At 45.3% G+C, this 14,758-nt stretch overlaps 1 protein-coding gene across 2 annotated transcripts in view; it reads left to right on the top strand.

Moving 5' to 3' along the window:
* The window catches only part of igsf10 (immunoglobulin superfamily, member 10), a 44,009-nt gene extending 35,137 nt beyond the window's left edge, over positions 1 to 8,872 (top strand). For both annotated transcript variants that reach the window (XM_073041616.1, XM_073041617.1), the window contains exon 7: positions 5,873 to 8,872. In XM_073041616.1, the coding sequence (XP_072897717.1) occupies positions 5,873 to 7,781 (1,909 nt within the window). In that variant the 3' untranslated portion in view covers positions 7,782 to 8,872. The remainder of the gene's footprint in view (positions 1 to 5,872) is intronic.
* The last annotated feature ends 5,886 nt before the right edge of the window (positions 8,873 to 14,758 follow it).

The following is a 14,758-nucleotide window of genomic DNA, read 5'->3' as shown; positions in this document are numbered from 1 at the left end:
TCAAAACCCGCAGACAAAAGGGATGATGTTGATGGGTGGTGGACTGACCTGTACCTTGCTCACAAATCTCACACACACTTCATCTTACTGACCACTTGAAAAACACCTCACTAAAGACCATCAGGAAACTGTCTCCAACTCCATCAACTACCTTATCAAATCTGGAGAACTCCCATCCACAACCACCAACCTCATTGTCCCCTTACCCTTCACTGCTCATTTCTGCCTCCTACCCAAGATCTACAAACCTAATGAGGTACCTAATAAGGTGGCTACTGAGTGTATGCATGTGGTCTTCTGCTGCTGTAGTCCATCTGCTTAAAAGATTCAATGTGTTGTGCATTCAGAGATGCTCTTCTGCACACTACACATGGCTGCTTGAGCTACTGTAACCTTCTCGGCAGCTTGAACCCGTTTGGCTATTTTCTTCTAATCTCTCTCATTAACAAGGCGTTTTCGCCCACAACCCTACTGCTCACTGGATGTTTCTTGTTTTTCTTTTTTGCAAACTCCAGAGATTGTTGAGCACAAAAATAAATTGCAGGAATTCAGCAGTTTCTGAGATACTCAAACAAACCTGACTGCCTCCCACAGTTATTCCGTGGTCAAAGTCAATTAGATTACATGTCTTCCCCATTCTGATGTTTGGTCTGAATAACAGCTGAAGCTCTTGACCATGTCCGCATGCTTTTATGCATTGAGTTGCTGCCACATGATTGGTATTAGATATCTGCATTAACACACAAGTGTACAGGTGTACCTAATAAACTGGCCACTGAATATATATATATATATATATATATGAAGAAACAGCTCCTTCCCCTGAACAACCCATGCATCCATGAATGCTAACTTGCTATTCCATATTTTGCACTTTGTATTCACACCAGTACAGCACAGTACATGCTCTTTGTAGTTTCTGGAAATGTTATGTCTTTGCTGCCACAAAACAGGTTTTGAGTCATATAAGTCAGTGATAAATCTGGCTCTGACAAACCACAGGTGTCCCAACATCAATCCCTGTGGCACACCACTGCTCACAGGCATCGAAATTGAGAAACAACCATCCTACAGCTGCCATTTACCTCCTTCCACCCAGTCACTTTTGTGTCCATTTGGCCTGCTCACCGTGGGTTCCATGGATTCTGTACCAGATTGCCACGCAGGTTGCAAATGCCCTCCTGAAATTTTCATTCCTTTGTAAATATCTCTGCCAATATTTATTTTCATTTCTTTTATTTTATTATCTCTCTAAAACAACTTATGATGTTGTTGTCTGTAATGTGCCCAGGACTTTGCCTTTTTGAGTGAGAATTATTTTACCCTGCTTAAATGTGTGGGCATGTAAAACCCATCTGCAAGACAAACTGCATTTTTTCCTCTATCTTCCTTCTCCTTGGTGCCCTGAAAACCCAAACTAAAATGGAAGGAAGAAGGGAAGATAGAGGGATGGAGGGAGGGAGGGAGGAAGGTGAGAGGGAAGAAGAGAAGGAAAGATAGATATTTGAAAAGACAAGAGGAGGAAAACTTGAAGAGTAAAGAGAGAGAAATATGAGAAAGAAAAAGAAGATAAAACAAAAGAAAGAACAGAAAGAGAATGGAAGCAGGAAAGAAAGAAGGAAAGAAAGAGAGGGAAGTAAGTAAGAGAAGGCAAAATGTGAATGAAATAAAAAGAAAGTGAACAAATTAGAAGAATGTAAGGAAGGAAGAAATTAAAGGACAGAGAGGCATATTTATACAGTTTTCTTTTTCAGTACATTGGAACCATTCATGGTCTTTATAACCTATGCGGTTCTTTTCAAGTTCCATCAACTTTTTAGCTTGTGGAACATATTAGTTTGTGAAAACATATTCCTGTAAGCATCAATAAGAAATCAATCTATTTTAGTCATGTTGTTTGGGAGTTAAGTATGGGTGAGGAATCCAGGGAAAATTCATCTGTTAAGACCATAAGACTATAAAGACTATTCGGCTTATTAAGACAGCTCTGCCATTCCATTGTGGCTTATTTATTATTCATCTTATACAGGACTGGTTCTGAAATGGGGAAGGACACTGCAACTACATACATCTGTGAGCAGGGATGGTGGTGCAGGAGTAACACAGCAGAAAAAGATCTGAAAGGTCTCAGCTTGAAGCATCAACTGTTTAGTCCTTTGAATAGATGCTTCCTGGCCTGCTGAGTTCCTCCAGCATTTTGTGTTGCCTTGGATTTTCAGCATCAGCAGACTTGCTCTTTTTTGTCACCTTGTTACTACTTGCTAATAACTTGCATACTTCATTGAAAACCTGTTTATTCTTTCAGTTGCAGTTAGAGCTCTAGGGAACTCTTTTCAATACCGTTTATGTGTTCTTAGGCCAGGAAACTTCCTCTTCAGATCCATGGAACTTCCTTATGTCGTGTGTGGTAAAGACCTCCCAGAACTAATCATTCATACAGCGAATGTCAAAATGATTGAAGGAGTTAGCTGCAGTGTAAACTTTCAGGCAATTAACTGGTAACAGCAGAAAAGAATTCTTTGTTATATGTGTAAGGCTCAGTTAGGCACTTATTGAAATATGCAGAATCCTGAATTAGTCAGCTGGTTAGTTACTAAATAAACAGATTTGAATGACTTGAATTGCCATAAAATGATGTGGATTAAATTTAGCATTTTAGTTTCTACTGGCAACTGAAAGTCGATCTTGGCAAGCAATTGAAGTTCCCCAACTTCATTTCATCACCATCATCCCTGAGGGCTGACATGGTCATTCTGTCAGAAACCTCGAAGCACCTGGTCATGGTAGAACTGACAGTTCCTTGGGAAGGCTAGATTGAGAAGGTGTTTGAATGTCAGAAAGCCAAATACCTGGAGCTAGTAGAGCAAAGCCAGAGACAGGGGTGGAGGGCATGATGCAAACCTATAGATGTGCCGCTTGCTGTGTATAACCTACTCTCTCCTTGGCATTATGGGTCGGCAAAGAAAAGGGCCGTCAGGACCATCACTGAGGCTGCTGAGCAAGTCTCCAGATGGCTGTGGCTCAAGAGATGTGACCCGTGAGCCAGTGCTGCTGGGGCCTGATCACCCCTTGCTGGGTCGCCTGGGTGAGAGTGTCTGATGTTGAAAGACCCGAAACAGCCGATGACCCCAGGTCACATCACTGACGATGCATCTCGGCACATCGAAGGACGTATCTCAGCATCAAGTCAAGCTGTGCACTTCGTATTATGTTGAGTGCCTTACTGAATGGCTGGTGCAGTGGCCTGCAGATGCTCAGAGACGTGCAGATCCTAACTCGGCATTTGGTGACTTAAATTTGTTAATTCATTACTGACAGCCTGTCGTCAAAACCTCTCTCCTTCACTGCCGTCATTTGGGACGATGGTTCCTCACCACCTGGCATGTGTCAGTTGAGATACAGACTGCACAGCCAGATTTCAGGCCCTCCGATTCAAAAGAATGAGCTTGAAGGTCCCCATAGAGGATAGAGAAACAGCACAGGAACAGGCCATCTGGCCTACAGTGTTGTGCCAGACCAATTAAATTAGTATTCAAACAGTCAACTAAACTAATCTCTTCTACCTACGCAATGTCCATTTCCTTCCATTTCCCTCACATATAAAAATATCTCTGAAAAATCCCCAATGTATCTGCCTCTACCACCACCGCAGGCACCATGGTAGTTGGATCTTTAAAGTCAAGCATCTAAGAGCATCTGTTTTGTTTTAAAAATGAGCCTCAGTGAAGGACACAGTCAAAACTACTGAATTATCATTATAACTCATTTAGTTTATTTAGTTTTCCATATGAAGGAGTTAAACTGTCCTTTGTCTAGGCTGTAATCACTTTTGACCCACTGTGTTCAAGTCTTAGCTGCCTTGTTCAAGAACAATAAGAGATGAACAGTAAGAGGCAGCGATGGGGAACTTAGCTGATATACACGTCAACAGTTTATTCCTCTCCATAGATGCTGCCTGACCTGTTGAGTTCCTCCAGCATTTTGAATGTGTTGCTCTATATTTCCAGCATCTGCAGAATTTCTTGGGTTTTTGATCTTAATTTATAATTTTATTTAAAACACTTCATATTCATAACTATGAAATGATCAGTTATTTTAAATAATTAGTTTACTAATACGTATTAGGAGAAACTTCCATGTTGACATGTGACCTTCATCACAAGACCATGTGGTCAACCCTAAAATGACCACTCGTGTTTTGAAGGGAACCAGAATGGGCTATAATAAAGCATTGCTTAGCAATGTCACTACACTGTGAGTGAATAGGTTCTGAATGGTGTCATTGAATGATTTGTCAGTTACTAACTCATCAACCAGGACTTTAATTGTCACATGTCCTAACGGTGTTTCCCTGTGAAATTTTATCAGCCTGACGGAAAGAGGAAGAATACTTTTGGCACACTGGCTTTCGTCAGTCAGGGTATAACAACTGGGGGTTGTGTTGTAGTCGGCCTTTGTCGGGGTATAACAACTGGGGGGTTGTTATGTTGTAGTCGGCCTTTGTCAGTTAGGGGGTTATGTTGCAGTTGTACAAGATGCTGGCAAGAATACACATTGAGTATTGCATATAGCTTTGGTCACTCTGCAATAGGAAGGATATCATTAAACTGGAAAGGATGTGGCAGATTTACAAATATGTTGCAAGAATTCTCTGTACTGAGTTACAGGGGAGATAGAACAAGCTCAGTCTTTAATCACTGAAGCTTAGGAGACTGAAAGGAGTTGCTGTAGAGGTGTATAAAATCATGAGGGGTATAAATGGAACATAGAATAGTATAGCAGAATACTGCCCATGAAACTACGTTGACCTATATAAATCTACTACATGATCAATGTAATCCTTCCCTCCTACACAGCTCATAACCTTACATTTGTCTTACATTTGTGACTGTCTAAGAGTGTCTTAAGATTTCCTATTGTATCAACCTGTACTACCACACTCTATTAAAAGAAAACATACCTTTGACATGTCCCCTAAACTTTGTGTTCACCATTGAAGGATGTCCTCTGGTATCAGCCATAGCTGTAGTGGGACAAAGGTGCTGGTTGTTCATTCAGCCTACACCTCTATGAAGTTCAAAGTAAATTTATTATCAAAGTACATATACGTCACCATACACAACCCTGAGATTCATTTTCTTGAGGACATACTCAATATATCTATAGAATAATAACCATAACAGAATCAATGTAAGACTGCCATTCTTCTTCTCTGCAAAGAGAAAAGCCCTTTCCTCACCCTTTCCTCATAAGACATGCTCTGTAATCCTGACACCTGAGAGGATAAATATATCCAACATTTTTCCCAGGGTTGGGGGATCAAGAACTAAAAGGTATAGGTTGAAACTGAGATAGGAGAGATTTAATAGAAACTTGAATGAAGGGTCTTGGCTCGAAGTGTCAACTGTGTTTTCCATCTCCATAGATGCTGCCTTGTCTACTGAGTTCTCCTAGCATTTTGTGTGTGTTGCTTTGGATTTCCAGCATCTGCAGATTTTCTTGTACAGCACTTGAAAGACAATGTTAGTAGACAGAGAGAGTGGTACTTATGTGGAATAAACCGCTGGAAGAAGTGGTTGAGGCAGGTACAATAACAACTTTTAATAAACAGACAGATCTACAGATAGTAAATTGAACTGGCTTGGGTGATCACCTTGGTTTGCCTAGACCTCAAAGCTCATTTCTTTGCTGTATGGTTCTATGAAGGTGCTAAGGTGAAGTATCTGGAATTTGTTGAAGATGCAATGTGAGCAGCTATGGGTGTCCAGATATTGGCTGAAATCTGGTTTTCTTACCTCAGTTCTCCTTAGGTTTCTCTTCCCTGACTTCCATTTCAACCGCTCACAGATGTGTCCTCTACTTTATTTTCCAGGAGGGGAGGCCGCGTGACTGTGTTGCTCAATGGGACCTTATCAATCGACTCCATCACTGAGAAGGATGCAGGGAACTACCTCTGCATCGCCCGCAACAAGCTCGGGGACGACCTGATGTCGGTGAAGATTGACGTGTCCATGAAGCCGGCACTGATTGAACACAACCAGTCCATCCACAAGCATGTGTCCTATGGGGGAGATCTCCAAGTGGACTGCAAGGCTTCTGGGGCCCCCAAGCCCGAGATCTCCTGGAGTTTGCCGGATGGGACCATGATCAACAATGTCCTGCAGGCTGATGACAGCGGCAGGCGGATTCGTAGGTACGTCGTGTTTGGCAACGGGACCCTCTACTATAATAAAGTGGGGATGGCGGAAGAGGGGGATTACACGTGTTATGCACAAAATACTCTTGGCAAGGATGAGATGAAAGTTCACGTGACTGTAGTGCCTGCACCGCCCCAGATCAAGAAGTCCTATAAGCCCCTCCGCAAGGCAAGGTTTGGCGAAGCTGCAATGTTTGACTGCCAGGCAATAGGAAAACCACTGCCAAAGATATTATGGATGTTGCCAACGAACGAAATCATCTCGTTCTCCAAGAACAGGTACCAACTACATTCCAATGGCTCCCTGCTCATCAGAAACGTTCGGCTGTCCGACGCTGGGGAGTACTTGTGTATTGCCCGCAACCCTGGTGGTGACGATACTGAACTCATGCATCTCAGTGTGGTCCTAACCCCACCGGTCATCAACGGTTTCCACGGGAACAGGACAGTCGTCAAGGACATTGCGGTGAGGCACTCGAGGAAACAGATACACTGCAAGGCAGAGGGCTTCCCCCTGCCCCAGGTCACTTGGGTCATGCCGGGTAACATTCTGCTGAGTGCTCCTTACTACGGCAGCAGAATTGTCGTCCACTTCAATGGCACCTTGGAAATCCGCAACGTCCGGGCCTCAGACGAAGACCAGTTCACTTGCTTGGCCCGCAATGAAGCGGGCGAGGCCGCTTTGGTGGTCCACCTGGACGTCGCCCAGATGCTCAGGAGGCCCATGTTCAAGAATCCGTTTAACAGGAAGGTCATCGCCAGCACGGAGTTCACCGCCGTCCTCAACTGCTCAGCAGATGGCTACCCACCTCCGGAGATTATCTGGATCCTACCCAACGGGACGCGATTCACCAGTAGACACAAGGCTGCCCGCTTCCAGGTGGGGAGCAATGGCACCTTCTTTATTCACAGTCCCACTGCGGCAGACGCGGGCAAATACCGCTGTGCAGCCAGGAATGAGATCGGATACATAGAGAAACTCATTGTCTTTGAGGTTGCCCAGAAACCCACCATCCACACTCAGCCACCAGGATTAATACGAAGCATAAGCGGAGATGCCTTAAGTCTCAATTGTTCCGCAAGTGGGAGTCCAGTACCAACTATCGCATGGACCACACCAAGCGGTTTTGTCCTTAATAGGCCCCAGATCAATGCAAAGTATATCCTGTTTGAAAACGGGACTTTGACTATTAGGGAGATAAGCACACTTGACCGGGGTAATTATATCTGCAAAGCCCGTAATAATGCTGGTGTCTCCTCCTTGGTTACACCTGTCCTGGTCATGGCCTACGCACCTCGGATAACCAACGGTCCCCCCACATCCATCCATCCGAGGGTTGGATCACCCATTCAACTCAACTGCATGGCGATCGGAATTCCCAAGCCCGAAATAGTCTGGGAGTTACCTAATCACATGGTGCTTTCAACGTTCGGTAAGGTGCGCCCCACAGGGAGGGAGTACCTGCATCCACAAGGAACATTAGTGATCCATAGGGTATCCATTACCGATTCAGGGACTTACAAATGTACAGCCAGAAGCCGTCTTGGCATTGACTCTAGAGTAACGTTCATTCAGGTCGTCTGAAGCGACTGCTCTTCATAAAATGAAGTCTTCCTCCCAGATAATCTTATATTCATTTTTGAATAATGTTTACAGACATTAATATTAACCAGTGCCAAACACACAAACCAATGGACTGGCTTGTTTCAGCCATGGAAAGAATATTTTATTTTCTTATTTTCAAAAAATCTGATTACGTAGGGCGCAATTTCAAACAAACACCACCTCTGACCAGTTTCAGAACAAACAGAATGAAGAGTAATATCAGATGACGATCCACCCAAGAAGGTGCTGTTCCTCTGTGTAGAGTTTGGGACGCCACGGTAGTAAAGTGGTTAGCTCAACGCTATTACAGCTCGCGGCATCGGTGTTCAGAGTTCGGATCTGACACTGCCTGTGAGAAGTTTCTACATCCTTCCCGTGAGCGCCTTTGGTTCCATCTGAGTGCTCCGTTTGCTTCCGTGTTCCGAAGGTTAGTTAGTTATTGTAAATCATCCTATGATTAGGCCAGGGTTAAATAGGTGGGTTGCTGAATGGCGAGGTTCGTTGGGCTGGAACCGCCTGTTCCAAACTGTATCTCTGAATAAATATCTCATCAAGACTGCACGGAGAGGCAACTTGTCATATTATCTATCGTCATGAAAACTTTTCTGAAAAATTGGCAGAGCTGCATGACTAATGGAAGGGAACCTTGAATTACTTTCTCATTCCATTGATGTTACAATCTGTCACAAATAAAAACAGATTTCTAAATTGTAGAGAATGGTGAAATCACAGACTAGACTCCATTATACAATAATTTATTCTTTGCTTCTTTAACATTTGATGACGTTCTTTCAACATTGTAAAGATATTGCAATCAAACAGCAGAAATCAACACCATTAGAAATTGAGAAATATTTAGATCTACCTTTCATCTTTTACATGCAGGTCAAACGAATTCCCAACATGACCACCCGTTGCATTACTTACAGCTTTTATTTCTGCATAACACTTGCAATCATTTAACATGTAACAGTATGAATCCAGGTGTAACTAAAAGTCAGGTGTAATATAATTGATCTTTACTTTGGAAAACTCTATAATAAAAGATTTTTATTAAGTTGGTGATGAAATATTATCCTGTGTTGTGACTAAATGCGTTGCATATCCTGCATTGATTGGGACTATTGTTGATGTAAGACCATAAGAGCACAGACGTCCTTCTATTTTGAGATGAAAGACACATGGATGAGGGTCATTAAATTGTGGGCACCCAATGCCTTGCAACACTTGCACGTTTGTGACACAAATGACACATTTCGCTGTATGTTTCGATGTTTCAATATTCATGTTCAAAGTTTTTATTAAGTTGGTGATGAGATATTATCCTGTGTGGAACTTTTACCCAGTGAGAATGTATCCATGGAGTTAAAGAACATGGTCTTTATCTTAAAATATTTAACACAGGCAGCTGGGGAACCAATCAGAAAATGGAACACGTGTGACACCACGGGTTTTGCTGAGGGTCAAATGCCCTGATGAAGTTGTGGACGTTAAAGATCAGGTGGCAGGCTGCGATAGCATATTCAGTGCCAAAGTGTTCGTGTGCCAGAGGTGAAAAAACTTCTAGAAAAAGCGCAAAAATATTTACAGTGCAAAAAATGGCAAAATAAAAAAGAGAAAATACAGATATATATCATCAGACCTTTAAGACTCCAAAATATCATCCTGAAGCAATACACCTCTCCTTACCACACATTCTCTCCCTTTTCCCTACTTTCAGCAAGCAAGGATCTCCTTACTCGAGGAGAAAAGGGACCAGCCATTCTTTGGAATGCATAGGAGTTGTTACCATGAGCCTGAACAATTACATATAAACCAAAACACATGAATTCCCATCCTTCTTCACAATCGCAAATGTCCACAATTATATTCATCACAATATGATCACGACGGCATCGCTCAGAAAACAATCAATAACTAACCATTTTCCAGGAGGCAGTACTCTTCCCCATTTGCCTAAAATGAACTCCCCCACTGAGCCAGCACCGAACACGTGCTACCTTAAACAGGCACCTTTTTTAAGACACCCCACCCATCAGTCAGGTCCCCTCCCTGACCCAGGAAGCATCAAAGAATGCCACTGTCCTGGAGTGTGCAAGTACTCATTTATGGCTAACACAAGAGGGCACAGTTTTAAGGTTCTTGGAAGTAGGTACAGAGGAGATGTCAGGGGTGAGTTTTTTACTCAGAGAATGACGAGTGCGTGGAATAGGTTGCCAGCAGCAGTGGTGGAAGCAGATACGACAGGGTCTTTTAAGAGACACCTGGAATAGGTGCATGGAGCTTAGAAAAGTAGAGGGCTATGGGTAACCCTAGTTAATTTCTATAGTAAGGGCGTATTTGGCACAGCTTTGTATGTTTCTATGTTTACAAACAAAAGCATCCCTGCTGTGCATTAGCCTAGCATGTACCCGAGTAGCATAATGTCAGCACTGCCAGACAGGGATAATGAGAATTACGGGGCTACTGGGGTGGGGGGGGGGTAAGGAGTTATTGTGGCAGACCCACTCTGTCACAACTTGGCACACTGCCCTTCATCAACCAGGGCACTGAGTTCAGGAGTTGGGAAGTTATGTCACAGCTTCTATACAAATCTGGCTAATTTAATTGTCAACATTTGCTACAATTGTACAACGAGGTATCCCTTATAGCTCAATGAAATAAGTGATATCAGGGAATGATATAAGGGAGCTACCATAGAAAGCAAATGCTTTGGAAAACATCATTGCAACTGATCCAGCTAAACTATTAATGTGGTATAATGGACTTCTAATGTTGTTACCATTTAGACTATCATATACAGACTGGTTTATTATAAACAAAACCCAACCAGAGCAACACAGGAAGTTTTCTCAATAATCCTGCATATTTTTATTTCTAAACTACTTCTTTTAGAAAGTTATCATAGAACCCACTGCACCTCATAATGTTGGTGCCTCTGTCTCATTGGTTGCTCTGTAAAATGTTTTCTCCTCATTGTCTCATGCTTTCGACAAACATTTTACATCTGTTTCCTCTGTTGAATAGTTCTTGGGAAATATGTTATCCGGATTCACATAATCAAAGGCTTTCATGATTTTGAACACTGCTGTCAAACCGGTTGCACAAGTTGATAGGGTGTTATAAAACAGCATAAGGCATGCTTGCCTTTATTAGCCAAGGCATTAAGATCAAGAAGCGAGAAATAAAGTTGTAGCTTTATAAAACTCTGGTTAGGCCACGTCTGGAGTTTTGCATTTAGTTCTGGTCACCATGAGAGTGGGAGGGTGTGGAGCGTAGGCCCTTCTGGCCATTTGAGACACACTGCCCAGCAACCCCTGACTTTACCTGGGCCTAATCATGGGACAATTAACCTATCAATTGGCAGGTTTTTGGTATGGAGGAAACCCATGCAGTCACGGGGAGAACGTACAAAATCCTTACAGGCAGCAGTGGGGATTGAACCCAGGTTGCTGGTGTCATAAAGCATTGTGCTAACCGCTACACTATTGTGCCGCCTTAATTGCAGGGAAAATATTAGTGAAGGCTAATAACTAGTAGATAGGGATGTGGGTTGTGCCAATGTGGTAACAGGGAATCACAGAGAAAGCCGGGAAATAGGGACATGGAATGCAGTTGTGCTGAAACCTAAGTTTCAGGATCTTCATGAATCACATTATAGTGTGCACCCATTGTTGTAAGAGAAAATTGGATTTACTGTTAGACCTGTGGATAATCAATTTATAATCAGGGCCTAGTCTGTTGTTTAATTAAAGCTTTCTGTAATTACCATTCTGTTATAAAAATGTACAGTAGTATTATCAAACCGGTAATCTTGTCATCTGAAACTGTTACTGTGGCACAGTAGTGCGGCAGTCAGCCCAATCGCCAGTTGGACTTCATTTCCCACTGCCGTCTGTAAGGAGGCTGGACATTCTCCCCTCGCCTGTGTGAGTTTCCTCTGGGCACAGCAGTTTCCGACCACATTACCAGGATGTACGGGCTAGGGTTAGTAAACTGCTCACGTGCTATGTTGGCACTGGATGCATGGTGACCCTTGCGGGCTGCCCCAATTCTGCAAAATTACGTTTGAGTTATAGAACATAGGGCAGTACAGCACAGAAACAGGGTGCTCAGCCCACACAGTTCCACCAATTAAATTAGTAATCAAGTTGCTAACTAAAGTTTCAATGTGCATATGATAAATAAAGCTGATCTCTGTAGTTAACTGAGAATATTAAATATGGCCGGCACAGTGGTTAGCACAATACCTTACAGTACCAATGACCAGGGTTCAATTTCCACAGTTGCCTGAGAGAAATTTATACTTTCTCCCCATGACCTCAGGGTGTTCCAGTTTCCTCCCACAGTCCAAAGATGTACTGTTTGGTAGGTTAATTGGCTGTTGAAAATTGTTCCATGATTAGGCTGGGTTAAATCGGGGGGGGGGGGGGGGTGGGGGCGTGGTCTGGGTGGTGCGACTCAAAGGGGTTCCTGGTACACAACTAGTTAAAAAACAAATCACCATCATTTCAAACAGCAACTGCTTGCGGCTTTTCAGTATGCTCCTACAGTGCCGAAGAGGTTCCCCAGGATGCTGCCCGGATTAGAGAGCATGTGCCATATACGGAGAGGTTGAACAAACTCGGGTTCTTTTCTCAGGGACTGCAGAGACTGAGGGAAGACCTAACAGAAATTTATAAGGTAGGTATAGCAGCCAGTATCTATCCCCCAGGTTTGAAATGCATAATACCAGAGGGCACGTGTTTAAGGTGAGAGGAGTGTGGTAAGTATTTTTTTACATAGGGGTGGTGAGTGCCTGGTAGGTACACGGGGTGGTGAGTGTCTGGTAGGTACACGGGGTGGTGAGGGCCTGGTAGGTACACAGGGGGTGGTGAGGGCCTGGTAGGTACACAGCGGTGGTGAGGGCCTGGTAGGTACACGGGGTGGTGAGTGCCTGGTAGGTACACAGGGGTGGTGAGGGCCTGGTAGGTACACAGGGGGTGGTGAGGGCCTGGTAGGTACACAGCGGTGGTGAGGGCCTGGTAGGTACACGGGGGTGGTGAGGGCCTGGTAGGTACACAGGGGGTGGTGAGGGCCTGGTAGGTACACAGCGGTGGTGAGGGCCTGGTAGGTACACAGGGGGTGGTGAGGGCCTGGTAGGTACACAGCGGTGGTGAGGGCCTGGTAGGTACACAGGGGGTGGTGAGGGCCTGGTAGGTACACAGCGGTGGTGAGGGCCTGGTAGGTACACAGGGGTGGTGAGGGCCTGGTAGGTACACAGGGGGTGGTGAGGGCCTGGTAGGTACACAGGGGTGGTGAGGGCCTGGTAGGTACACAGCGGTGGTGAGGGCCTGGTAGGTACACGGGGTGGTGAGGGCCTGGTAGGTACACAGGGGTGGTGAGTGCCTGGTAGGTACACAGGGTGGTGAGGGCCTGGTAGGTACACAGCGGTGGTGAGGGCCTGGTAGGTACACAGGGGTGGTGAGTGCCTGGTAGGTACACAGGGGTGGTGAGGGCCTGGTAGGTACACAGGGGTGGTGAGTGCCTGGTAGGTACACAGGGGTGGTGAGGGCCTGGTAGGTACACGGGGTGGTGAGGGCCTGGTAGGTACACGGGGGTGGTGAGTGCCTGGTAGGTACACAGTGGTGGTGAGGGCCTGGTAGGTACACGGGGTGGTGAGTGTCTGGTAGGTACACGGGGTGGTGAGGGCCTGGTAGGTACACGGGGGTGGTGAGGGCCTGGTAGGTACACAGGGGTGGTGAGGGCCTGGTAGGTACACAGCGGTGGTGAGGGCCTGGTAGGTACACGGGGTGGTGAGGGCCTGGTAGGTACACAGGGGTGATGAGGGCCTGGTAGGTACACAGGGGGTGGTGAGGGCCTGGTAGGTACACGGGGTGGTGAGTGCCTGGTAGGTACACAGGGTGGTGAGGGCCTGGTAGGTACACAGGGTGGTGAGGGCCTGGTAGGTACATAGGGGTGGTGAGGGCCTGGTAGGTACACGGGGTGGTGAGGGCCTGGTAGGTACACAGGGTGGTGAGGGCCTGGTAGGTACATAGGGGTGGTGAGGGCCTGGTAGGTACACAGGGTGGTGAGGGCCTGGTAGGTACACGGGGTGGTGAGGGCCTGGTAGGTACACAGGGGTGGTGAGGGCCTGGTAGGAACACGGGGTGGTGAGTGCCTGGTAGGTACACAGGGGTGGTGAGGGCCTGGTAGGTACACAGCAGTGGTGAGGGCCTGGTAGGTACATAGGGGTGGTGAGGGCCTGGTAGGTACACGGGGTGGTGAGGGCCTGTTAGGTACACAGGGGTGGTGAGTGCCTGGTAGGTACACAGGGGTGGTGGTAGAGGCAGTTACTGTATGGCAGAGGCATTCAAGGGTCTCATTGATAAGAATCAGAATCCTATGTCATGAAACTGCAGTACAGTGCAATACGTAAAATATGCCACATATTATAATAAGAAATGTATTAAAAAGTAAATAAATAGTGCTAATAAAGAACAAAGTAGTGAGGTAGTGTTTATGGGTTCATGGTCCATTCAGAAATCCGATGGTGGAGGGAAAGTAGCTGTTCCTAAAATGTTATGTCTACAGGCTCCTGCAGCTCCTCTCCAATGGTGATAATGAAAAGACGTTATGTCAAGGGTAATACACATGATGGAGCTGGCTGAGTTCACAATCCTCTGTCACTTCATCTTCTGGCCAGTATCGAAGACAACAATAGCTGTACTCTCCGAGCAGTTCCATGGCTGATGTTCTGCCTCTGACAGCCCAAGACCGGATGAAGTCATTATTGGCAGGGAGAGCATTTGAAGAAGTCAGTTGCTCTCCCTTCAGTCAGCTCAGTAATGGTGCCTTGTACCCAGTGACTCTCATACCACTGAGGAAGGAATAAACAGTCAAAGTTTTGGGCCAAGACCCTTCATCAGGACTGGGACGGAAGGGGGCGGAGGCCAGAATAAATGTGGGAGGGGAAG

The sequence above is a fragment of the Hemitrygon akajei genome, chromosome 3 (genome assembly GCF_048418815.1).
Source record: "Hemitrygon akajei chromosome 3, sHemAka1.3, whole genome shotgun sequence".
In the NCBI taxonomy this organism is placed as follows: domain Eukaryota; kingdom Metazoa; phylum Chordata; class Chondrichthyes; order Myliobatiformes; family Dasyatidae; genus Hemitrygon; species Hemitrygon akajei.
Note: the sequence above shows the minus strand (reverse complement) of the source record. Positions and strands in the feature narration are given on the sequence as shown.